The following is a 19,166-nucleotide window of genomic DNA, read 5'->3' as shown; positions in this document are numbered from 1 at the left end:
AGACCCATTTCACTGAAGATGAAATCAGGGTTGAGGATTTAGGTAGCATATTCAAGGTCACACAGGAAGTGGTGGAGCCATTTGGAGCTTTAGGGCTCTCTGTTGACTTTGCAAAAACCCCAGTACCCTGTAGCTGGGACTTGGGTTCTAGACCCAGCTTGCAGTGTGGCTAAATCATCTAACCTCTCAAGAAATCAGTTTTCTCTCTATACGGTGGGGATAATGTCCCACCATCCTCTCAGGGTTATTGTGGAAAAATGAACAAGAGGGCTAATGAACACAAACCACGAGGCACTCCACACATAACCTACCCAGTGCAAGTTTCTCAACAAAGGAACCTCCCCCTCCCTATACCTACGGGGCACCCAGCTCCTGAGGTGTCCACGAGCCCCTCCCTAGCACAGCAAGGAGACAAAGGACGTGCCAGGTCTCTGGGAAGGCACTAAATGACCACTTAGTGCCACCTAGTGGTTTTTAGTGTGTAGTGCTTGGGGAGCGGAAGGGCCTATTATTCTGGGATTGGGGGTCTGAGCATGACCATTGGCCCTGTGGAGGTGGGCAAAATATGCCAGGACCTCAGGAAAGATGTGATCATGCTGAGCTAAGCCCTCCCCCGGGCACCCCCCCACCCCCCCCACCCCCCCCACCCCCGCTGAGGGTAGGGTGCAGCTGGGCACTCCATCCCTCTGCCAACTCAGCCCCACATTTCACTTCCTCTGGACAGCTCCAGGAAGACAATGGGGGGCAGGGCACGGAGTTCTAGTTCCAGCCCAGCTACTGCCTAGCTCCCCAGGACTCAGCTACCTCGTCTGCAAAATCAGAGTAAACATCCCTGCCTCTCAGGGGACCTTTTCTTTCATTTATCAAACATTTTATGAAGTATCTCCTTTCTGAAGTCCATCATGCTGAGTGCTGTGGGGACGCAAAGACATCGAAGCCAGGTCTCTTGCTCCCAAAGGCTCCACCTCATTCCAGGAGGAGACAGACTTGTGAATTGCTAATTACCATCGGAGGCAGGTCGCTACTGAGTGCTCCATCTTCAGGCACAGAAGAGGGGGGTGGGGCGGCAGAAAGTGGGACTCACAGGAGCCCCTCTTAGCCCCAGGAGGGGCTCTCACCCCTGTGTTGAGCCCCCTCAGGAATATGTCTGCCTCCCCCAACAGCCATTTTCTCTTGCTTTCCAGTGTAATAAAGTGGGATGTCAAGCTCCATCTTTCACACTTCTATGCCTTTGTACTGCACAGTTCCCTTTTCCTAAATGGCTTTCTCCAACTTGTCCACCTGATAAACTTCTCTCCAGCCTTCCTCTGGAGAGTGGAGGGGAGAAGGATGGGAAATGCCCATGACTAGGCAACTAGAGGGGACACAGAAGGTCTCCCAAGCAGTGGCACAGGAACCCCCATCACCTGGACAGGCAGGTGGGAAGCCCCCTGGGCCCCTAACTGCGGGATCTCTGCATTCTTTCATCCTTTGTTCATTCCATGCTGTTGGCCTGCCCCAGTCCCTGTGCTGGGCTGGGTGCACCAGTTGCAGGAAGCAGGGGCCTCAATCCTGTTCTGAGGAGCTTTCTGGTGCAGGAGACAGACCCACAGGCAAGGACAACACAGTGGATGTGCTGAGACTGGAGCCTTTTTTCTAGAAAGGGGCAGGGCTACGTCCTGGGAACAGAGGTGATGTTTGAGGTGAGTCATGAGGGGTTAATCTGGACATCTCAGGTTAGCCCAAGTCAGGGAGGTATGCAGGGGGAAGGCACCCATCTCCCAGTCCCTTTCTCCAACTATCCTCTAAGTGAGCTCTCCTCACCCACAGGTACTCCTTATTTGATCACTTAGTTAGTTGCTTGCTTGTTTATAAATCTGTCTCCCTGTATTCACCTTAAGCACCCCAGGGCCATGTCTTTCTGGTTCACTGGGGTCTCCAGGGTCTAGCCCAGCACCTGGAACATTATAGGTGCTCAATAGGTAAATATTTGTGGAATCAATGCATGAATGAACACACAGGCTGGGCAGGAAGTCTCTTTTATCCCAGAATGACAGTGATTACTGGAGATATTTTCTCTGTTCTGACCATAATTACCTGTCCACCACACCCCCATATTCTAAGCAGGGTCACTAGGCCTTTGGGCTTCTTTGCCTCAAATCCAGGGGCTACCTGAGAACACACTCTCCTGGCTTTTGCTTCCAGTTTCTTGAGGGGATTATGCTGGGGGGAAGGAGAGGCAGAGAGAGGAGGGTTTCCAAAACTAGGGAGGGGTGAGGGGTGAGTGAAGGTGCCCTGGGAGCACCACAAGGAGGTGGCAGGGCTCTGGAGGGCAGAGTGTGAGGTCCCTGGAGAGGCTATGACCTCTTCTCCACCCTTACCTTTCCCTAGGGCCTGGGTAGAGTCAAAGTCTATGGAGCTTGTCACTGTGGGTGTCAGCAGCCACCATGAGGCCATGGACACAAGAGACCTTCTCTTGCAAGCCCTACTCCCAGCCTGTGTGATGCCAGGGGTGAATGGGGAGCCCTCAATTCTAAGATGGGGTTTCCCTACACCCTCAGGAATATAGGTTTGAAGTTAGATTAAATTAGATGCCAAGAACATAAAGGACTGTGAGGTTCCTTACACATATCCCTCTGGCCTGAGGGCAGCTCCTCCTCACAGGGGACATGTGTGCCTTTCTCTGGAGCCTTCTGGAGAACATCCAGAAGGGACTTTCTGGTATACAGGCAGTCCCGTGAGGAAGACATCTTTAAGCAGGGCAAGTCAATATGAGACCAGGGAAAGCTAAAATCAGTCCTTGGAGGAGGGGAAAAAATCTGGGGGTAGTGGGACATGCCTACTAGTGTGTAGTAGGGGAGCGGTCAGAGAGGAGAGCCCCAGGAGAGGATGCAGAAGAAATGACTGCATTGCCAGGATCCTCAAACATCTTCAACAGCCTGGCTCTGGGGGATGATGGGACATTCATCTCTTGGCAGAAGCCCTGGTCCCTCTCGTACCTTGATGGTATACCCAACCTCTTGCTAGGTACTCTTGCTAGTAGCTGCAGGGCTTGCATTGGAGACCAAGCCCCACCAGCCACATACCTGCACCTGCCTTTAGGTGTGGGCTGAGTGAAGCAAGGAGGCAGGAAAGTACAGGATTCCTTCCCTGATGGCTGTGCTTGTGTCCAGGGGACACAGAACTTCCCCCAGCCCTCTGCCCCCAGGTCCACTCTTGCCATTTGTTCTAGCTTCTCTGGTTCCCACTTGTATCCAAGTTTGGGTTTCTGGGCTTCATATCAGTTCTTTGAGCTAGCTTTCCACTACCTTCCTTTCCTGCTCATTATCTTGAGTCAAGTTCTTCTGTTTCCATCCAAGAACCCCCAAGGTGCAGAGCTGCTAGGAAGCACAAGCAAGTGCTATCTGTGCTGAACTGGATGGTCCCCAAACTGTGTTAAGTGGAAAGAGTGAAAAAAGCAAGTGCAGCCAGACCAGTAAGCCCCTTGAGGGCAGGGCATGGTGAGATCAGCTCAGAGCTGGTTCTGCAAGGAGGGCTATGTCATATAGGCAGATGGGAAACACTGACTTTCAAATGGCACTACATTTATTTATTTATTTTTTTCAACGTTTATTTATTTTTGGGATAGAGAGAGACAGAGCATGAACGGGGGAGGGGCAGAGAGAGAGGGAGACACAGAATCCGAAACAGGCTCCAGGCTCTGAGCCATCAGCCCAGAGCCCGATGCGGGGCTCGAACTCACGGACCGCAAGATCGTGACCTGGCTGAAGTCGGACGTTTAACCGACTGTGCCACCCAGGCGCCCCTCAAATGGCACTACATTTAAAGACCACCATGATTGCCCACTTGTGGGTGGGTGGGGGGTCACCCTGATGGGCTTGGTTCCTCCTAGGAGTGTTTTCTATTTGGGGCAAAGAAAAGGGTTCAAGCTACAGAAAAACAATCAACTCCTCAAGATCAGGAAAAGTGGTGACGAGAGGGAGACAGGCAGGGGTTGTACAGGGGTGAGGCTGGCACCCCTCTGAGGCTCCACATCTTGTCTGCCAAAGGAGTGTAGGAACCAGATATTATGGTGATAATTGTTAGTGATCATAAATGTTAATGACAGCTCCTGACCGAGTTCCTGCCATGTGGCTGACCTTTCTCCTAACAACCCTACACGAAAGTCACAGTTACCACCTGCACTTTACAGATAAAGAAACCCCCCAGAGAGGCTGTGTAACATGCCTAAAGTTACACAGCTGGCGAGTGGCAAAATCAGATGGAAAGCCAGGTCTGTCCCCGGTCAGTCTAATTCTCCACAAGCTCTTGTAACCCTGCCTCTTCCATGAAGCCCATGGGGAAGGTCTGAGGATCCATAGCTCCTCTGAAGCACCATAGCACTGAGCTGCCCTACCCATGGTCTCCACCATTTAACTAGACACTCCTTGAGCACCTGCTCTGTGTGCTGGGGCCTCTGCTGGCTCTTGAAAGACAAGGATAAATGCTCTCAGGTACCCAGAATTCATGTCTTCCTGCAACCAGCATGGTTTCACTCCTTACCATTGTCAACTTCATATTTAAAATACATTTACTCATAAGCAGGGAACCTTAGTTTTAGCCAAACTGTAAGGGCCCCTCAGCAATTTCCACTTCACTCTTTGAACAACTGAAGTTAGTTTGCTGATGATCCTTTCCCAATTGGAACATTCAAGCTGGAGCCTCAGCAAGGCACAAAATAAAAAAGTTGCAACTGAGATCCCCAGCACTCATTGTGACAGGCCCATTTCCTACCATGTGAATTCTCTTGTGTGCCTTTGTCTGACTACTGGGCAACGGTGATTCACCTTGTCATTTCGTTGTGAGTCTCAATCTTGGGTAACTCAGCTTTCCAAATAACGGGTGATCCTAATAAAAGCTCATATAAGGGTACCGTGAGCTCAGCCATCGTGATGTAAACAAACACCTCTGTGTGTACCCACGGGGAGAGGGCCATGGCAACATTTATAGCCAGTGCCTCAGGCAGGGATGTGCCTTTGAGAGAGAGTGAGCATGTGAGAGTGAGAGATGGGCAGAGGGAGAGGGAGAGATAGAATCTTAAGCAGGCTCTATGCCCAGTGCAAAGCCCAATGTGGGGATCAACCTCATGACCATGATCATGACCTCAGTGGAAATCAAGAGTTGGACGCTTAACGAACTGAGCCCCATGGGATGCCTTCTTAAGGAGAGCAGAAGACTCAACTCAGAGTCCTTACACAATTCACAAGTTTATTTGTCCTAAATAAATACGATCTGAGAACATCCATCTCAATACCCCTAAATATGATTTCTTCTCCAAAAAGGGAGCTTAAGATAACAGACACATGGTTTGCATTGTGTCTTCTCAGGTTAAGCTCAGGAGAGTGTGTGTCCTGGCTTGTGCTATCCTGGGCCTACCTGTGATGATAACCCCAGGTTCCTTTCTCTGTGTGGGGCCTGTATTTGGCCTGAGTCTCCCAGTTCAGGACTGTTATAGCCTGTTCCTGCTCCTGAAGCACCTGTCTTCACTGCCTCTCCTCTCTGCAGCCCAAAGAGGGCAGCATTCACAACCGTGTGGCCCTGGGGTAGCCCTCGCAGAGAGCTTTGTCCTGTAACACCAGGTGCCACCATAAGCCCTTTCCCAGTTGGCACAGAAAGGGTTACTCCTGTCCCTGGAAGTAGCTTACCCAGGGCAAAGGGAGAAACTGAGGCAGAGCTGGAAAAGGGGTAAGAAGTAGTCTCCCTTGAACCTGGACCAGGAAAGACCAGGAGGCTGAGAGCCCTAACGAAGGAGAAAGGGTTGACTATCTTCCCCAAGTTATCTTCAGAGGCCCTGGCCCACTAGGGAGGAAGAAGTAGGGGAGACCATCATGTGTCTTCTCTTTGAGGCTCAAAGGTTTGGGTCCTCATTCTCTTGGTCTGAGGCTGCCTCATCATCATTTGGAGACTTCTGGAGCAGAGACAGAGAAAGCCAGTCATCGGTTCATGCTGTCCCCTAAGGCCACAGCCCAGGGGCCAGCATCTCCTTCTTCTTGCCCCTGTTCCCAACAGAGCCAGAGAAGGCTCTGCCATCCTTACCCCAGGATCCCTTGGCCTTCCCTCTGTCCTAGTTCCCAGGCTTCCCACGCTATATGGCCCACCATCAGGTGATTCCATCTTACCATCTTGAGGCCCCTGCCCCTCTGCAGAGTGGCATAGAAGCTCAGCACACGAGGGTCACAGCGAACCACCATGGGATCAAAGTCCAGCACACGCAGGCCCTGCAGGCTGCGGGCCCGGGAAAGGGCCACATAGGCCTGGCCACTGGCAAACACTCGGCCCAGAGAGATCTCCACGCAATCCAGGGTCATGCCCTGGGGGAATGGGGAGACACAGCTGGAGCCAGCTCACCCTGAAATCCCTTGTGCCCAAGAGCCTGACCCCACCTACACCAGTCCAGCTACTGCCTCTGGAGCTCCTCACCCAGTCTAGAGATTCTCAAGGCAGAGGGACAGATTGACAGCAGCTGAGTGTCTGAGTGGGAGGAGGTCCAAGAGACACAAATTCAGTAGAGGGATGGTGGCGAAAGGAAAGAGCACAGGCCTGGGTCAGACAAGCATGGAAATGAATCCTGGCTCTGCCTCTCACTCTCTGTGTAACCTTGGGCAAGTTACTTAACTGCTCTGAGCTTTAGTTTTCTCTTCTGTAGAACAGGAATGATGATCACATCTATACCTCGCACAGTTGTAAGGATTAAATTTAACATCTGGTAGTGCCTCACAAAATGGCAGAATAGGAGACTTTGTGTTTGGGAAAGGGAGAGGAAGCAGGATGGGAAATGCACTAAAGAAAGGTTAATTCTGCCACTGGTGTGGAACTTTGACTACACTTGATCTTAGCCAAAAGGCCGAGAAGCGATGGTCTGGAACTTTCTATCCAGAGCAAACTCAACCTCCATAAAGCCTTTAAGAACCCCCTTCAACATGCCCTAGGTCTATTCAGTACCCCCGTCTGCCCTGCCCTGTCCCCGTCCCCCACACTGACTGCTCACCTGGCTCTTGTGGATAGATATTGCCCAGGCCAGCTGGAGGGGCAGCTGCTGCCGACTGAGGAGTTGGCCGCCAGTGGCCTGCACCGTCCAGCGGTCAGCATGGATGACCTCGGTGACTCCACACAGGAACCGCACCTGGGGCAGCCCTGAGGGAGGTGTGGAGAAATCCCACCTTTCAGCCCTGCTTCAGGGCTCAGAGGTGAGGAGCAGGCCTTCTCCTCCTCACATACCCCAGGGCCCTGCCGCAAACCCAAGCTGTAGGACTGCTTCCCCACTGCCTACCTCTCCCCTCTGTCTCGAACCCAACAACCACCCCACGGGCACCATTCACCAGGCCTCGGGACACCGCTAAATTCTTCACCAACATCACCTGCAAGAGAAAGAGGACTTGACCCATGGAGAACAGCCCATTCCTATGCCCTGCCTCAGTTCCAGACTTGCTGTAGCAGTCCCAGGAGGCTGGGGGCACTCATGGAGGGGCACTAAGACCTAATCCTTAACTCTGCCATCTGCTGACTGTGACCCCTATGGCAAGCTGCTTTATTTTCCCCGGTCTCAGTTGCACCTAATGTCAAAGTGGAATGACATTTGCTGTTTGCCTCAGGAAGAGGGAGAGAGCAATAACGTAACACACCTCACATGGCTCTGAAAATGATCATGTCTGTTATGCGATATGTGTCTGGGCCGCAATCATGAGGGACAGCCCCAGGTCCTGCCACCCCTCTCCAGCCCTTAAGTGCCCTTCGGAACCCAAGGCAAGTCTCCCATTTGGCCCACCCCAACACCATGGGAAGAAGCAGGGCTCTTTCACACTACACAGATATGGAAACTGATCTTCAGCAAGAGAAAGGGACTTGTCCAAAGCATTGCTGTTGGCGCTCCCAGGCCTAGCAAGAGGAGGGCAGTGGGAGGCTGAAGACGGGAAGGTGGGTAGAAGCGGGAGGGAGGGAGTTCACTGGGGTCACAGCTAGGCTTTCTGGCTGTGAAGCAGCCTGGGGAGAGGTGCAAGGACAGGAGAGGCCCAGGCTTTCAGGGTCTTGGCCCTGCTTCCCAACTCACCTGGGCCCCCAGCTTTAGTTGAAGGATCTGGCTAACAGGACAATGGGCATCCAGGGTTCGGGCTTGCTCGGGGTCACTGTCCATGGCCTTAAAGCTGTGTACCTCACCTAGGAAAAAAGAGTTGGGCAAACAGATTACAAGTCACTGACTTGTGGTTCAGTTTCCAGAAACATTTATTAGACCAGGGTATGGAAGGAGGTAGTGGGGACAGTTCAGGCAAGCCAGGGCTTTTGAATCAGGAGCCTGGGTTCAAGTCTTACTTCCAACATTTACTAGTTCGGTGACCTTGACCCATTCAAAGTCCTGCCTCTCCAAGTCACAGTTACATCTACAAATGTAAATGCCTTTATGGCCAGAGAAGTTAGGGGCCTAAATATCCAAGCTGTTGGGGGAGGAGGGCCCACATGTGCCTGACGGCTTCTCCCAGATGGTCTTGCCCAGCCCTGGCTTCCTGCTCACCTGGCAGTTCCTGCAGTCGCCTCTCATTGGTGAGGGCCACATCATCCTGGTGAGTGCAAAGCCTCGTGGCCACAATCCCATCTCGCCCCACCTTATGGGAGGCTGTGGCCTGGAGCTGGTGGGTCACTTCATCTGAGCACCTGTAGAGGCTAGGCTGTCAGGGCAGAGCACCCCCCTGAACACCAGGGAAGGCAGGGCACAGAGCTAATATGGCCCAAGCAATAGGCCATGGGTCAGGCTTAGGGATTAGAAAGGGTCACCAGGGCAAAATGTGCTGGCCCCCAGGCTGACCAAGTTGCCCTTCCCCACTCAGACCCCAGACATGGAGAATGATCATGGGCAGGCTCCCTTCCCTGTGAATGCCTCCAGGTAGGAGCTAGCCACCCTCCCACCCCGGTGCTCCAGAGGAAGTTGGATATGATGAGTGAGCATAGGCCAGAAGTTTAAAGGACCTAGACAAGGTGTTGATGTCGATAACCTGTCATACTGGTAGCCTATAATCAAATCAGTCTCCAGGCTACTATCTTCTAGCCTCTTGCTTGCTGCTTTGGGGACAAAAATCTAGTGCGTATGTATATATATATATGTGTGTGTGTGTGTGTGTGTGTGTGTGTTTAAAGTTTATTTAATAAATCTGTACACCCAATGTGGGGCTTGAACTGGGGACCTCAAGATTAAGAATCACATGCTTCTCCGACTGACCCGGCCACGTGCCCCTAGCCTGTGTTTCTATCTCAAGCTTTCCTCCACATGAGAAAGCCTGGGAACAACAGCAAATCAGGTGGAAGAAGGGGGAAAAACGGGACCATCTCTCACTGCTCTGCCACTCAGCCTTCCTCTTGTTCCCCACACATGCTGGTGTATGCGATGCACCTTCCTACCTGCTTCCTCTGTCTGACAGGGGTCCCTAAACATAGAAAGCCCCTCACCACAACCACTTGCTCCCCATCCCATTTCAGTCTGGTTTTCAAAGCCCAGCTCTGGGCCATGTCTTCCACCTTCCTGTCCTCCTGTCCACTCCCACATTAGACTAGTCCTGGCATTTCAGCCTTTTGTCCTAGCTGGGGTGGGATCATGTCTGCAACCTCCTTCCCTCATCAAGTGACCCCATAGGCTCTGAGAGTGGAAGGAACTTGGGCTTTAGAATCAGGCCAGGTTCAAATCCCAGCCCAGGCACTTACTGGCTGTGACTCTGGGCAAGGTACTTCACCTCTTTGAACCCCTGTTTCGGCATCTGTGAAATAGGAGTGTTAACATCTCTGATTTCCTCTTGTGTGTCCATGTGCCCACACTTCCCTGACACCTACTCTGTGCCAGGGCCTGTGCTGGGTGATGGGGACCCAACCTTGGAGGAGGCAGGGTCCCAGTGCTCACATAGTGACCATCTTCTATGGGGCCATGAAGCATTTTTTCCCCCTTCTCTGGATCCCTGTGCTCCCCTGTAACCCACACTTGGATCCTCATCCATGGCCCCTTCTCTGTTCACCAGGGCCCACCTTCCCAGCCTGACAGCCTGCAGCAGAGAGATGAAGGTCTGGTCTGCCTGCCTCCACACCTCGGTCAGCTCCAGGGTCACTGGGACACATCTTCTCCAGCTCTTGGCCTGGTGCGGGGAGAGTAGGGGTATCAGGGAGAAGAGCAGACATCTATGGAGGACAGGGCTAGAGGGTGAGTGATACCTGAAAGCAGAACTTTGGGGGCTGGGAGCCCTTGGTTACAGGTGGCAGCTGCAGGAAGTCCCCACAGATGATGAGCTGGATCCCTCCAAATGGTTTGTTCTGCTGCCGGATAGCTCTGGAGAGGAGCATGGGGTACTTTAGGAGCTGGGATGGACAGGTTCCATATGGAAAACCACCAGAACACAGCCCTTACTGCATATACTGACCTGGCCACGGCTTCCAGCTTGTCAAACAGGTCGGCCTCCACCATGGAGATCTCATCAATGACTAGCCGCTGGCAGTTCAGCCAGCCCTGCCGCACAGCTGGCCGCTGAGCCAGGGCTACACATTGGGCCAGAGGAGCCTGGCCTGAGCCGATGCCTGTGAGTGATGTGAGAGAGAGTATTTAGCCTGAGACCGTGGCCCTGGCCCAACCCTGACCCCCTCTCCCTCCCTTCTCAGAGGCCTGGCTTGCTTCCAGCTCAAGCCCTAGAGGTTCCTACTTACCTGCAAAGGCATGGAGAGTGGTACCCCCGATGTGGCAGGCTGCCACCCCAGTGCTGGCAGTAGCCACAGTACCTGTGGGAGGCAGCAAGCCCAGGATACGCTTCAGCAGATAAGACTTCCCTGTCCCTGGGCAGAGGGTAAAGTCAGGGTCACCTGCTCCTCCACTGTATCCCACCTCCGTTCCCCCAGCCCCTATTCTGCCCTCCACTACCTGCACTCCCAGTGAAGAAGATGCTCTGGCCTTTCAGGACAACCCTCAGCACAGCAGCCTGTTCTTCAGAAAGCTGTGGTTTGCTCGGGGGCAAGCTCAGCCTCTTCACAGGCAAGGGCCACTTTGGGGCTTCCTATGGGGGGACAGGACTCAGAGCTTCCTACCACCCCTTAGGCATTGCCCCTCCCTTCTTAGCTTGCGCACAATGCTAGGTCTCTGCTGGCTTCACTCCTTGAAGCCCCTCCACTGATCCCTGGTGCCCTGATTACTGCATTAAGTAGGTCTAAGGGAGGTCCAGACCTCCCTCAGCTCCCTCCCCTGGTTTCCCTAAATCTCCTGGTTCTCTCACAGGTCCTTCCTTCTCACTTCTCTTTCTGTCACAAACCTGTCTCTCTCACTTCAAAATACCCCAGCAATGGGGTGCCTGGCTGGCTCAGTTGGTGGAGCATGTGACTCTTGACCTCAGAGTCCTGAGTTCAAGCCCCACAATGGACGTGAGGCCTACTTAAAAAAAAAAAAAAAAAAGTAAAACAAAATACCCCAGCAAAACCCTTCCTGGACAGGGCCCCTTTCTTGTGCCATCTCCATCCTTTCACCAGCTTAGTCTTGAACCCCTGTAGTCTACCATCCATCTGCCCCAGTTCACAAACCCACCAGGCTTTGCAAACCGCCCTCTCCCTCCCCCCCCCCCCCCCAATATGATCAGACCCGTTGGCTGCCCAGACACTGCTGACCAATTCTTTTTTTCAAAAACTTCTCTCCTTCTCCAGGCTGAATAGCTTCCTACTTTTTCTTCTAAAGTCACCTTTCTTTCTAGGCCTCCTTCTCTTTCCCCTTTAACGTGACCTGGGCCTCTTTTCCCATTCTAGCTTACTCAGGAATTGCACTATGGGAAATACGCACAACCCTCATCTCTCTGTCATCCTCCTACGTCTGATGGGCATCTCCTCTGAGATAACCAGCAACCTCCTCGAATACTGCCACCATCCTCCCCCCAACCCCAAACTTGGACCTCCTGGGTCTCTTCCATCTCAGTGGCACACCCACTCCCTAAGGCGTCCCCGCTTTCCGGTCCTCACGTTGCTGGGCTCAGATCTCGCCCGGAGTTCCCTCGGCCGCTTCACGGGCGTGGCGTGCGGGACGCCGGTGGGCGCCGCGCGCCGCAACTCCTCCGGCTGCACTGGGCTGATGGTGACGAAGTCTCGGGGCCGCGGGCCAAGCAGCTGTGCGCGGGCGGAGGCCGGTCCGGGGCCCGGGGCTGCGGCCAGCTTGAGACGCAGCGTGCGCAAGAAGCGTCGCAGGCGGTCGGGGGGGCAGTCGGAGAGCAGCAGCTGCACAGCGCCCGCGCGGGGAGCGCTGTCGAGTGGGAGCCGTAGTGTGCTGCGCCCGGCCGCTGCGAAGCGCGTGAAGAGGCGCGCCGCCCTCAGAGGGAAGCAGCGCGGCCGCCCCGCGGGCCCAGGCGCTTGCAGCCGCAGCAGCAACTCGCGGCGCTCATTTCGTCCCAGGCTCAGCTCCGCGGTGCGTAGGGCCTGGCGCTTTCGCGGCTGCCCGCTGGGGCTCAGCTCCTCCACAGCCACGCGACACCGCAGCTCTGCGTCCTCGAATTCCACTGGCGCTGCCTGGGTGCCCGACAGCATCTCCACCGCCTCCGGAGGTCTGCAAGAGGCCGGAAGCACAGGGGTCACGAGGACTCAGGGGCATAATAGGTGGTATAGAGACTTTGACGGGAGCCCGGTCAAAGCCAAATAAGGTCACGGAGGCTGTCACTGGTAACACAAAGAGGTCATGGAGACGGTGAGAGACCTGGGCCAACCAGAATTCACAGAGACATTACTCTCCTACGCAGTAATTTCCAGAATGGTGGATGGGCAGCATCAAATGCACCCAGGATTGGAGAGCCTCGGCTGTCTGACAAGCAGGCTCCGTAACAAAAGAGAAACCTGTTTCCAAGAGGCCCAGGGCGGACAAGGGAATCCTCAGTCCTCTCCCAAAGAAGAAGGGGAAGCGCATGAGGAGGGATGAGCAGGGGGCTGACTTGTAATAAGCACTTTCTTTCCTCCAGATATGTTCACTAGTTTATATGCAGCCAGGTCAATCTATTTCCCGTGTACAGAAATGGAAACAGACTGAGGGGCTACAACGACTGGTAGGAGTCAGGGTTAGTTTGATTCCGCAGCTCTGACTCTTCTTCCCAATCTCTAAGGTGGGCATAGGGTGGAGAATATTTGCCAGCGAAAATCGCGAGGGATCCTGGGGCCCAGGAATCCCTGTTTCTTCCGTCTGACCCACTCGTCTGCACCCTCCCGGCAGAGACCTTTTGAAAAAAGCAGAACTTTGTCTCCCACCTCCGGGATCGCGTGGACACTCACTTGCACCGGCACTCGGAGGAACGCGCTGAACAGAGCCGGCCAGTTAACTAAACTTGGGCACTAGGAACTTTCAAATCTAGGAGTAGAGAATCATCCTATCACCGGCCGGATCTTTAAATTCTCCAGCCAATCAGAGACAGGGGCGTGACAACGGGCGTGTCTTTCATTGGGTTCCAACTCCTAGAGCTTGGGCTGTACCAATCGCAAGCTGGAGGAAGGAGGCTTATAGTGGTGGGCGAGCATACCAAAGCCGGTGGACCAGTGGAAGTGGAAAGGGGCGGAGGGCTGCAGCAAGGCGATGCGTGGTGTCGCGTCACACAACGCGGCTTGAAGATTTGTTTTAAGAACGGTGCCTCCAACACACTTTTTCTCTGCTTTAGCCCCCACACAGCGGCTGAACTTGGCCTTGGGGGATGAGCTGCCTCTGATCCCTCCCACCCGTGTTTACCTTCACCTGGCGCTTGCCGATTCCTGGGCCCCTGGGCCGACCACCCAAAGGCCTGTCGCTTCCTCTGCCCCCGCCCCCTACCCCTCTTTTCATCCTTCTCTGCCTCTGTAAGGGTCATTTTATGCATTTGTCTCCAAGCAGGCTGAGGCCCATCATTCAGGAATTCCTAGACCTGTGTTAGGTGCTCAGGGAGTACAAAGGAAGCATGTGAGCCTCTGTCTTCAGGGAGTTCGTATCCCTTTTGTCAAATGCACTGGCTGCTCAGAGAATGTATTTTTAATTATCTTTTCAACCCCCTCATTGACGCTTGTAATTACATAGCTGGAAGGGATCTTACAGGTGAGTCAGCCCCCTCCTTTACTGGCTTGTCCTCATTTTTTCAAATGAGGAAACCAAGGCTCCAAGAGATTTTACCAAAGATCACATAGCTTGTAGATAGCAAAGCAAAGCCTTGAACCCAAGTCTAACCCAGCGTGAGCACCTGCTGTTTAACTATTATGCCACACTGCTCCCAGGTGACTCGTCTAATTTCAGGAAGGGAATCCAGACCTGGACTGGAAGCTCAGCTCCTGACAGCTGCTGCCATGACCCAGCCCTGCCAGTTAGATGTTACTCTAAGCAAGTTTGTTTCCTCATATATAAAAATGGTCAAAGATGAAGATTTTTATTGATTGTAGAACTCTGTGGCTATACTAAAAACCATTGAACTGATGCTTTAAATGGGCAAATTTTTTGGCATATGAATTATATCTCAATAAAACTGTTAGAAAAAAAATCAGGAGAAATATTTTTCCTCTTCAGTTCTATCTTGACATATCAGTCCCCAGTGGCATGGGAAAAATCTCAACATCACTGTGGTAGGCAGAATAATGGTCTCCCTAAGATGCCCCCATCCTAATCCCCAGAATTTATGAATATGTTACCTTACATGGCAAAAGAGATTTTGCAGATGTGATAAATTAAGGATCCTGAAATGGAAAGATTATCCTGGATTTTTGGGTGGGCCATGGAATCACAAGCATTCTTATAAAGCAAACAGGAAAGCAAGAGAGAACAGGAGATGAGATAAAGAAGCAGAGGTGTGTGTGAGAAACAGAGAAAGATTTGAAGAGGTTACTGCTGGCTTTGACAGAGAAAAGGGTCATGAATCAAGACATAGAATACAGGAGGCTTCTAGAAGCTGGAAATGGCAAGAAAGTAGGTTCTTCCTCCCTAGAATCTACAGAATGAACACAGGTCCTGATTTTAGCCCAGTGAGACACATGTCAGACCTCTAGAACTGCAAGATAATAGATTTGTGTCGCTTTAAGTCACTAAATTTGTGGTAATTTGTTACAGCAGCAACAGCACTAAGAAACAAGTACAGTCACACAACTACAACATGAAAAGAGCTAGGATTATGAACCCAGGTCTGTTTCTAAAGCCTCTGTTCTTTCTTCCCGCTACCCTTTGCTCAAAATGGGCCCAGCACACCGACAAACAGCCTGCTTCCTTCCCCTTTCTTTCTGTGCAGTACCCTTGACTGCCTCTAGAGAAGGCACAGACACCTCCACATGGATTTTCCCCGAGTGTTTTTTTTTCCTTTTGGCTTTCAAACTTAAAAAAAAAATTGTACAATGTAAATAACATCAAAATTTTACCATCTTAACCATTTTTTTTTCAACGTTTATTTATTATTGGGACAGAGAGAGACAGAGCATGAACGGGGGAGGGGCAGAGAGAGAGGGAGACACAGAACCGGAAACAGGCTCCAGGCTCTGAGCCATCAGCCCAGAGCCTGACGCGGGGCTCGAACTCACGGACCGCGAGATCGCGACCTGGCTGAAGTCGGACGCTTAACCGACTGCGCCACCCAGGCGCCCCCATCTTAACCATTTTTTAATGTTTATTTATTTTTGAGAGACAGAGAGGCACTGAGCATGAATGGGGAAGGAGCAGAGAGAGAGGGAGACACAGAATCTGAAGCAGACTCCAGGCTCTGAGATGGCAGCACAGAGCCCGACACGGGGCTCAAACTCAGGAACCGCGAGACCATGACCTGAGCCGAAGTTGATGTTTAACTGATCGACCACCCAGGTGCCCCAGCATCTTAACCATTTAAAAAAAATTTTTTTTTAATGTTTATTTTTGAGAGAGAGAGAGAGAGAGAGAGCACAAGCAGGGGAGGGGCAGAGAGAGAGGGAGACACAGAATCCGAAGCAGGCTCCTGGCTCGGAGCTGTCAGCACAGAGCCCGACGCGGGGCTTGAACTCATGAATGAGATCATGACCTGAGCCGAAGTCAGATGCTTAACTGACTGAGCCACCCAGGTGCCCCTTAACCATTTTTAAGTGTACAACTCATTGCCATTAAGTACTTTCAAGCATTGCATAACCACCACCACTAGTTCTAGAAAATTTTCATCATCCCAAACGAAGTTTGTACCCATGAGAAAATAACTCCCCACTCCTTTCTCCTCTCAGCCTTTGAGAACTCCAGCATTTTATTCTGAACATATTCCAACATAAACAGAAAGGTTGAAAGAATTGTACAGTGAACACCCATAAACCCACCACCAAGATGCTACAATTAATGTTTTATCATGTCTGATCATCTGTCCATCTCAACATTCGTGAATCCATCTATTATGCATTTTGAAGTTGCAGACAACAGTACATTTCATGTCTAAACACTTTAACATGCATAGCATTAACTAGGGTTTATGCTTTTCTTTTCTTAAGTAGGCTCCACACCCAATGTGGGGACTGAACTCATGACCCCACGATGAAGAGTCAAGTATGCTCTACTGACTGATCCAGCCAGTTGCCCTAAAGCTTATCTTTTTTTTTCAAGTCCCCTCCCCCCTTTTAAGTTTATTTAGTTTTGAGGGGGGCAGGGGCAGAGAAACAGGGAGACAGAGGATCTGAAGCAGGCTCTGTGTTGACAACAGAGAGCCTGATGTGGGGCTCCAATTCAGGAACCTTGAGGTCAAGACCTGAGCCAAAGTGCAATGCTTAACCGACTGAGCCACCTAGGCACCCCCTAATGCTTGTCTTAAAAAAAATTTTTTTTTAAATGTTTATTCATTTTTGAGAGGCAGAGAGAGAGACACAGCATGAGCGAGAGAGGGTCAGAGAGAGAGGGAGACACAGAATCAGAAGGAGGCTCCAGGCTCTGAGCTGTCAGCACAGAGTCCAACGCGGGGCTCGAACTCGGGAGCTGTGAGATCATGACCTGAGCTGAAGTTGGATGGAGTGACCCAGGTGCCCTGATGCTTATCTTTTTAATGTAAACTTCACAAATGATGAAATGCACAACTCTTACGCTTATCATGAGAAGAGTTTTGACAAACACATATATCTGTGCAGCCAAATCCTTATCAGGATATAAACCATGCTGTATATGGTAGTTACCAGCCACAGGTGGCTAATTTTAAATTCAAATGAATTAAAATTAAATGAAATTTAAGCTTCAGTTTTGTTTTTCTAAAGGTTTTCTTTTATTTTTTATTTATTTTTTTTTGAGAGAGTGCACGCCTGTGCGAACGAGCCGAGGAGGGGCAGAGATAGAGAGAGGGAGACATGCTTCACGCTGTCAGCCCATAGCCTGAGGTGGGGCTTGAACCTAAGAACCGTGGGATCATGACCTGAGCCAAAGTTCAATGCTCAATTGACTGAGTCATCCAGGTGCCCTAAAATTCAGTTTTTGAGTCGTACTGGCCACACTTCAAATGCTCAGTAGTTGTATGTGGCTAGAAGCTATGGGACATTTTCTTCATTGCACAGTTCTAAGAACATTATCATCACCTAGAAAGTTTCCTCAGGTCACTTTGCACCACTCAATTCCCACCCTCAATCCTCAGGCAACTCTGCTCTAACTTGGTTTTCACCATAAATTTAGTTTGTTCTAAAACTTCTTGTAAATGGAATTATATAATATGTATTGTTTGTGTATAGGTTTCTTTCACTCAGCGTAATTATTTGGAGATTCATCCATGTTGCTGTATCAGTAGTTGGTTCCTTTTTATTGCTAAGTAGTATTCCATCCGTATGGATATACTGTACTAGTTTTCCATTTTACTGTTGATGGATATCTGGGCTTTCTGTGGGTTTATGCTTTAATTTTTAAAAATAAATACCTCAGTGAGGGGCACCTGAATGGCTCAGTTGGTTAAGCTTCAGACTTTGGCTCAGCTCATGATCTCCAGGTGAGTTCCAGTCCCGCGTCGGGATCTGTGCTGACAGCCTGCTTCAGATTCTTGGTTTCCCTCTCTCTCTGCCCCTTCCCTGCTCACACTCTGTCTCTAAAAAATAAACAAACATTAAAAATAAACAAAAATAAATACCTTGGTGAGAAACTGCTGAGTCATCGAACAGGTACACATTTACTTTTATATGAAACTGCCAGAGCTTTTTCCAAAGTGGTATGCCCTCCCAAAGTTTTGTGGGAGCAGCAACAGTAAACCCTTGGAGGGAAAGGAATCAAATGAATAACTGAACGGGGCTTAGCGGATATTAACGGACCTCAGGCTCCGCCCTCTTTCTCCGTCCTGGATCCTGATTGGCCCGTGGAGGAGGGAGGCGGAGTCAGAGAAATCTCACGTTTGGGGCCGGACTTCCTCCTTCTCAGCTTTGAGTTTTCCATCCGCCCTGTTTTTCTTACTGTTATCGCCGCAGGGTTAAATTCTAAATGAAGCGCAGCATTGCTCCCGTATCTCTCGCCTAACCCCAAGCCTGGTTTTGACGCAAGCTCTCAGGAGTTTTCTTCATTATGAAATTTCCTTCTTGACAACTCTTTCTGTACGTCTTATGCTCTCTCCCTCACCGGTGGTCTTAATTCTAATCGCCAGCTCATTAATAAAAACCCAACAGTGACGTTATCACAGGACTGGGCGGCTTACAGAATGCGTTTTCGGCCATAATCTCATTTGATACTTAAAAGAAGCTTTATGGTCCTTTCTCTCTTTCGCCTTAACAACTCTAAGCTTACAGGGACAATTTGTAGAGATGCTGAAATGGTCTTCCAGCTTCCAGAGCACTATTTCACTTGGCATTGCTTCATCACGGGGCAGCTGACACTCATTTATTGAGCCTCTGATACAGGTAACCCTCCTTCCTTGAAATCCTCTTTTTCCACAACACACTCCCCTCGTTTCTTCATACTTCTGCTTCATACTCGTTACTTCATACTTATCGGCTCCTCCTTTGCTAACTCCCTTTTCCTCAACCAGACTTCTCAATGTGGGGAGGACTTTATCTTTTTTTTTTTCTTTTCCATCTTTTCTAATCCCATGGCTTGATTATCAGCTATATGCTGATTCCCAATATTGTATCTCTAGCCTGCCTTTCTCCCCTGAACTCCAGACTGTCTCCATTTGTTCTTCTGATATCACCACACAGATGCCTAGCAGGCATGTCAAACTTACTTTCTCCAAAACAGAGCTTTTAATCTCCTTCTCCAACACCATATA

General features: G+C 50.9%; 1 protein-coding gene across 7 annotated transcripts in view; it reads right to left on the bottom strand.

Annotated features, from left to right (window-relative positions):
- PIF1 (PIF1 5'-to-3' DNA helicase) overlaps window positions 1-18,928 on the bottom strand; it is a 42,016-nt gene extending 23,088 nt beyond the window's left edge. Inside the window, exons 1-13 of one of the 7 annotated variants that reach the window (XM_045449459.1) lie at window positions 18,042-18,928; window positions 11,980-12,556; window positions 10,901-11,033; window positions 10,690-10,815; window positions 10,410-10,563; window positions 10,204-10,318; window positions 10,021-10,127; window positions 8,525-8,664; window positions 8,066-8,172; window positions 7,289-7,376; window positions 7,007-7,152; window positions 6,138-6,329; window positions 5,207-5,926 (exon numbers count right to left, since the gene is read on the bottom strand). In XM_045449459.1, the coding sequence (XP_045305415.1) occupies window positions 5,867-5,926; window positions 6,138-6,329; window positions 7,007-7,152; window positions 7,289-7,376; window positions 8,066-8,172; window positions 8,525-8,664; window positions 10,021-10,127; window positions 10,204-10,318; window positions 10,410-10,563; window positions 10,690-10,815; window positions 10,901-11,033; window positions 11,980-12,537 (1,926 nt within the window). In that variant the 5' untranslated portion in view covers window positions 12,538-12,556; window positions 18,042-18,928 and the 3' untranslated portion in view covers window positions 5,207-5,866. Of the gene's footprint in view, window positions 1-5,206; window positions 5,927-6,137; window positions 6,330-7,006; window positions 7,153-7,281; window positions 7,377-8,065; window positions 8,173-8,524; window positions 8,665-10,020; window positions 10,128-10,203; window positions 10,319-10,409; window positions 10,564-10,689; window positions 10,816-10,900; window positions 11,034-11,979; window positions 12,557-13,214; window positions 13,544-18,041 lie in introns of those variants that run through there. The other 6 variants (XM_045449460.1, XM_045449461.1, XM_045449463.1 and 3 more) reach the window with 6 other exon arrangements.
- Window positions 18,929-19,166: the final 238 nt, after the last annotated feature.

Source organism: Leopardus geoffroyi, chromosome B3 (genome assembly GCF_018350155.1).
Source record: "Leopardus geoffroyi isolate Oge1 chromosome B3, O.geoffroyi_Oge1_pat1.0, whole genome shotgun sequence".
In the NCBI taxonomy this organism is placed as follows: Eukaryota; Metazoa; Chordata; class Mammalia; order Carnivora; family Felidae; genus Leopardus; species Leopardus geoffroyi.
The sequence above is the reverse complement of the archived record's forward strand: the minus strand, read 5'-3'. Positions and strand labels throughout refer to the sequence as shown.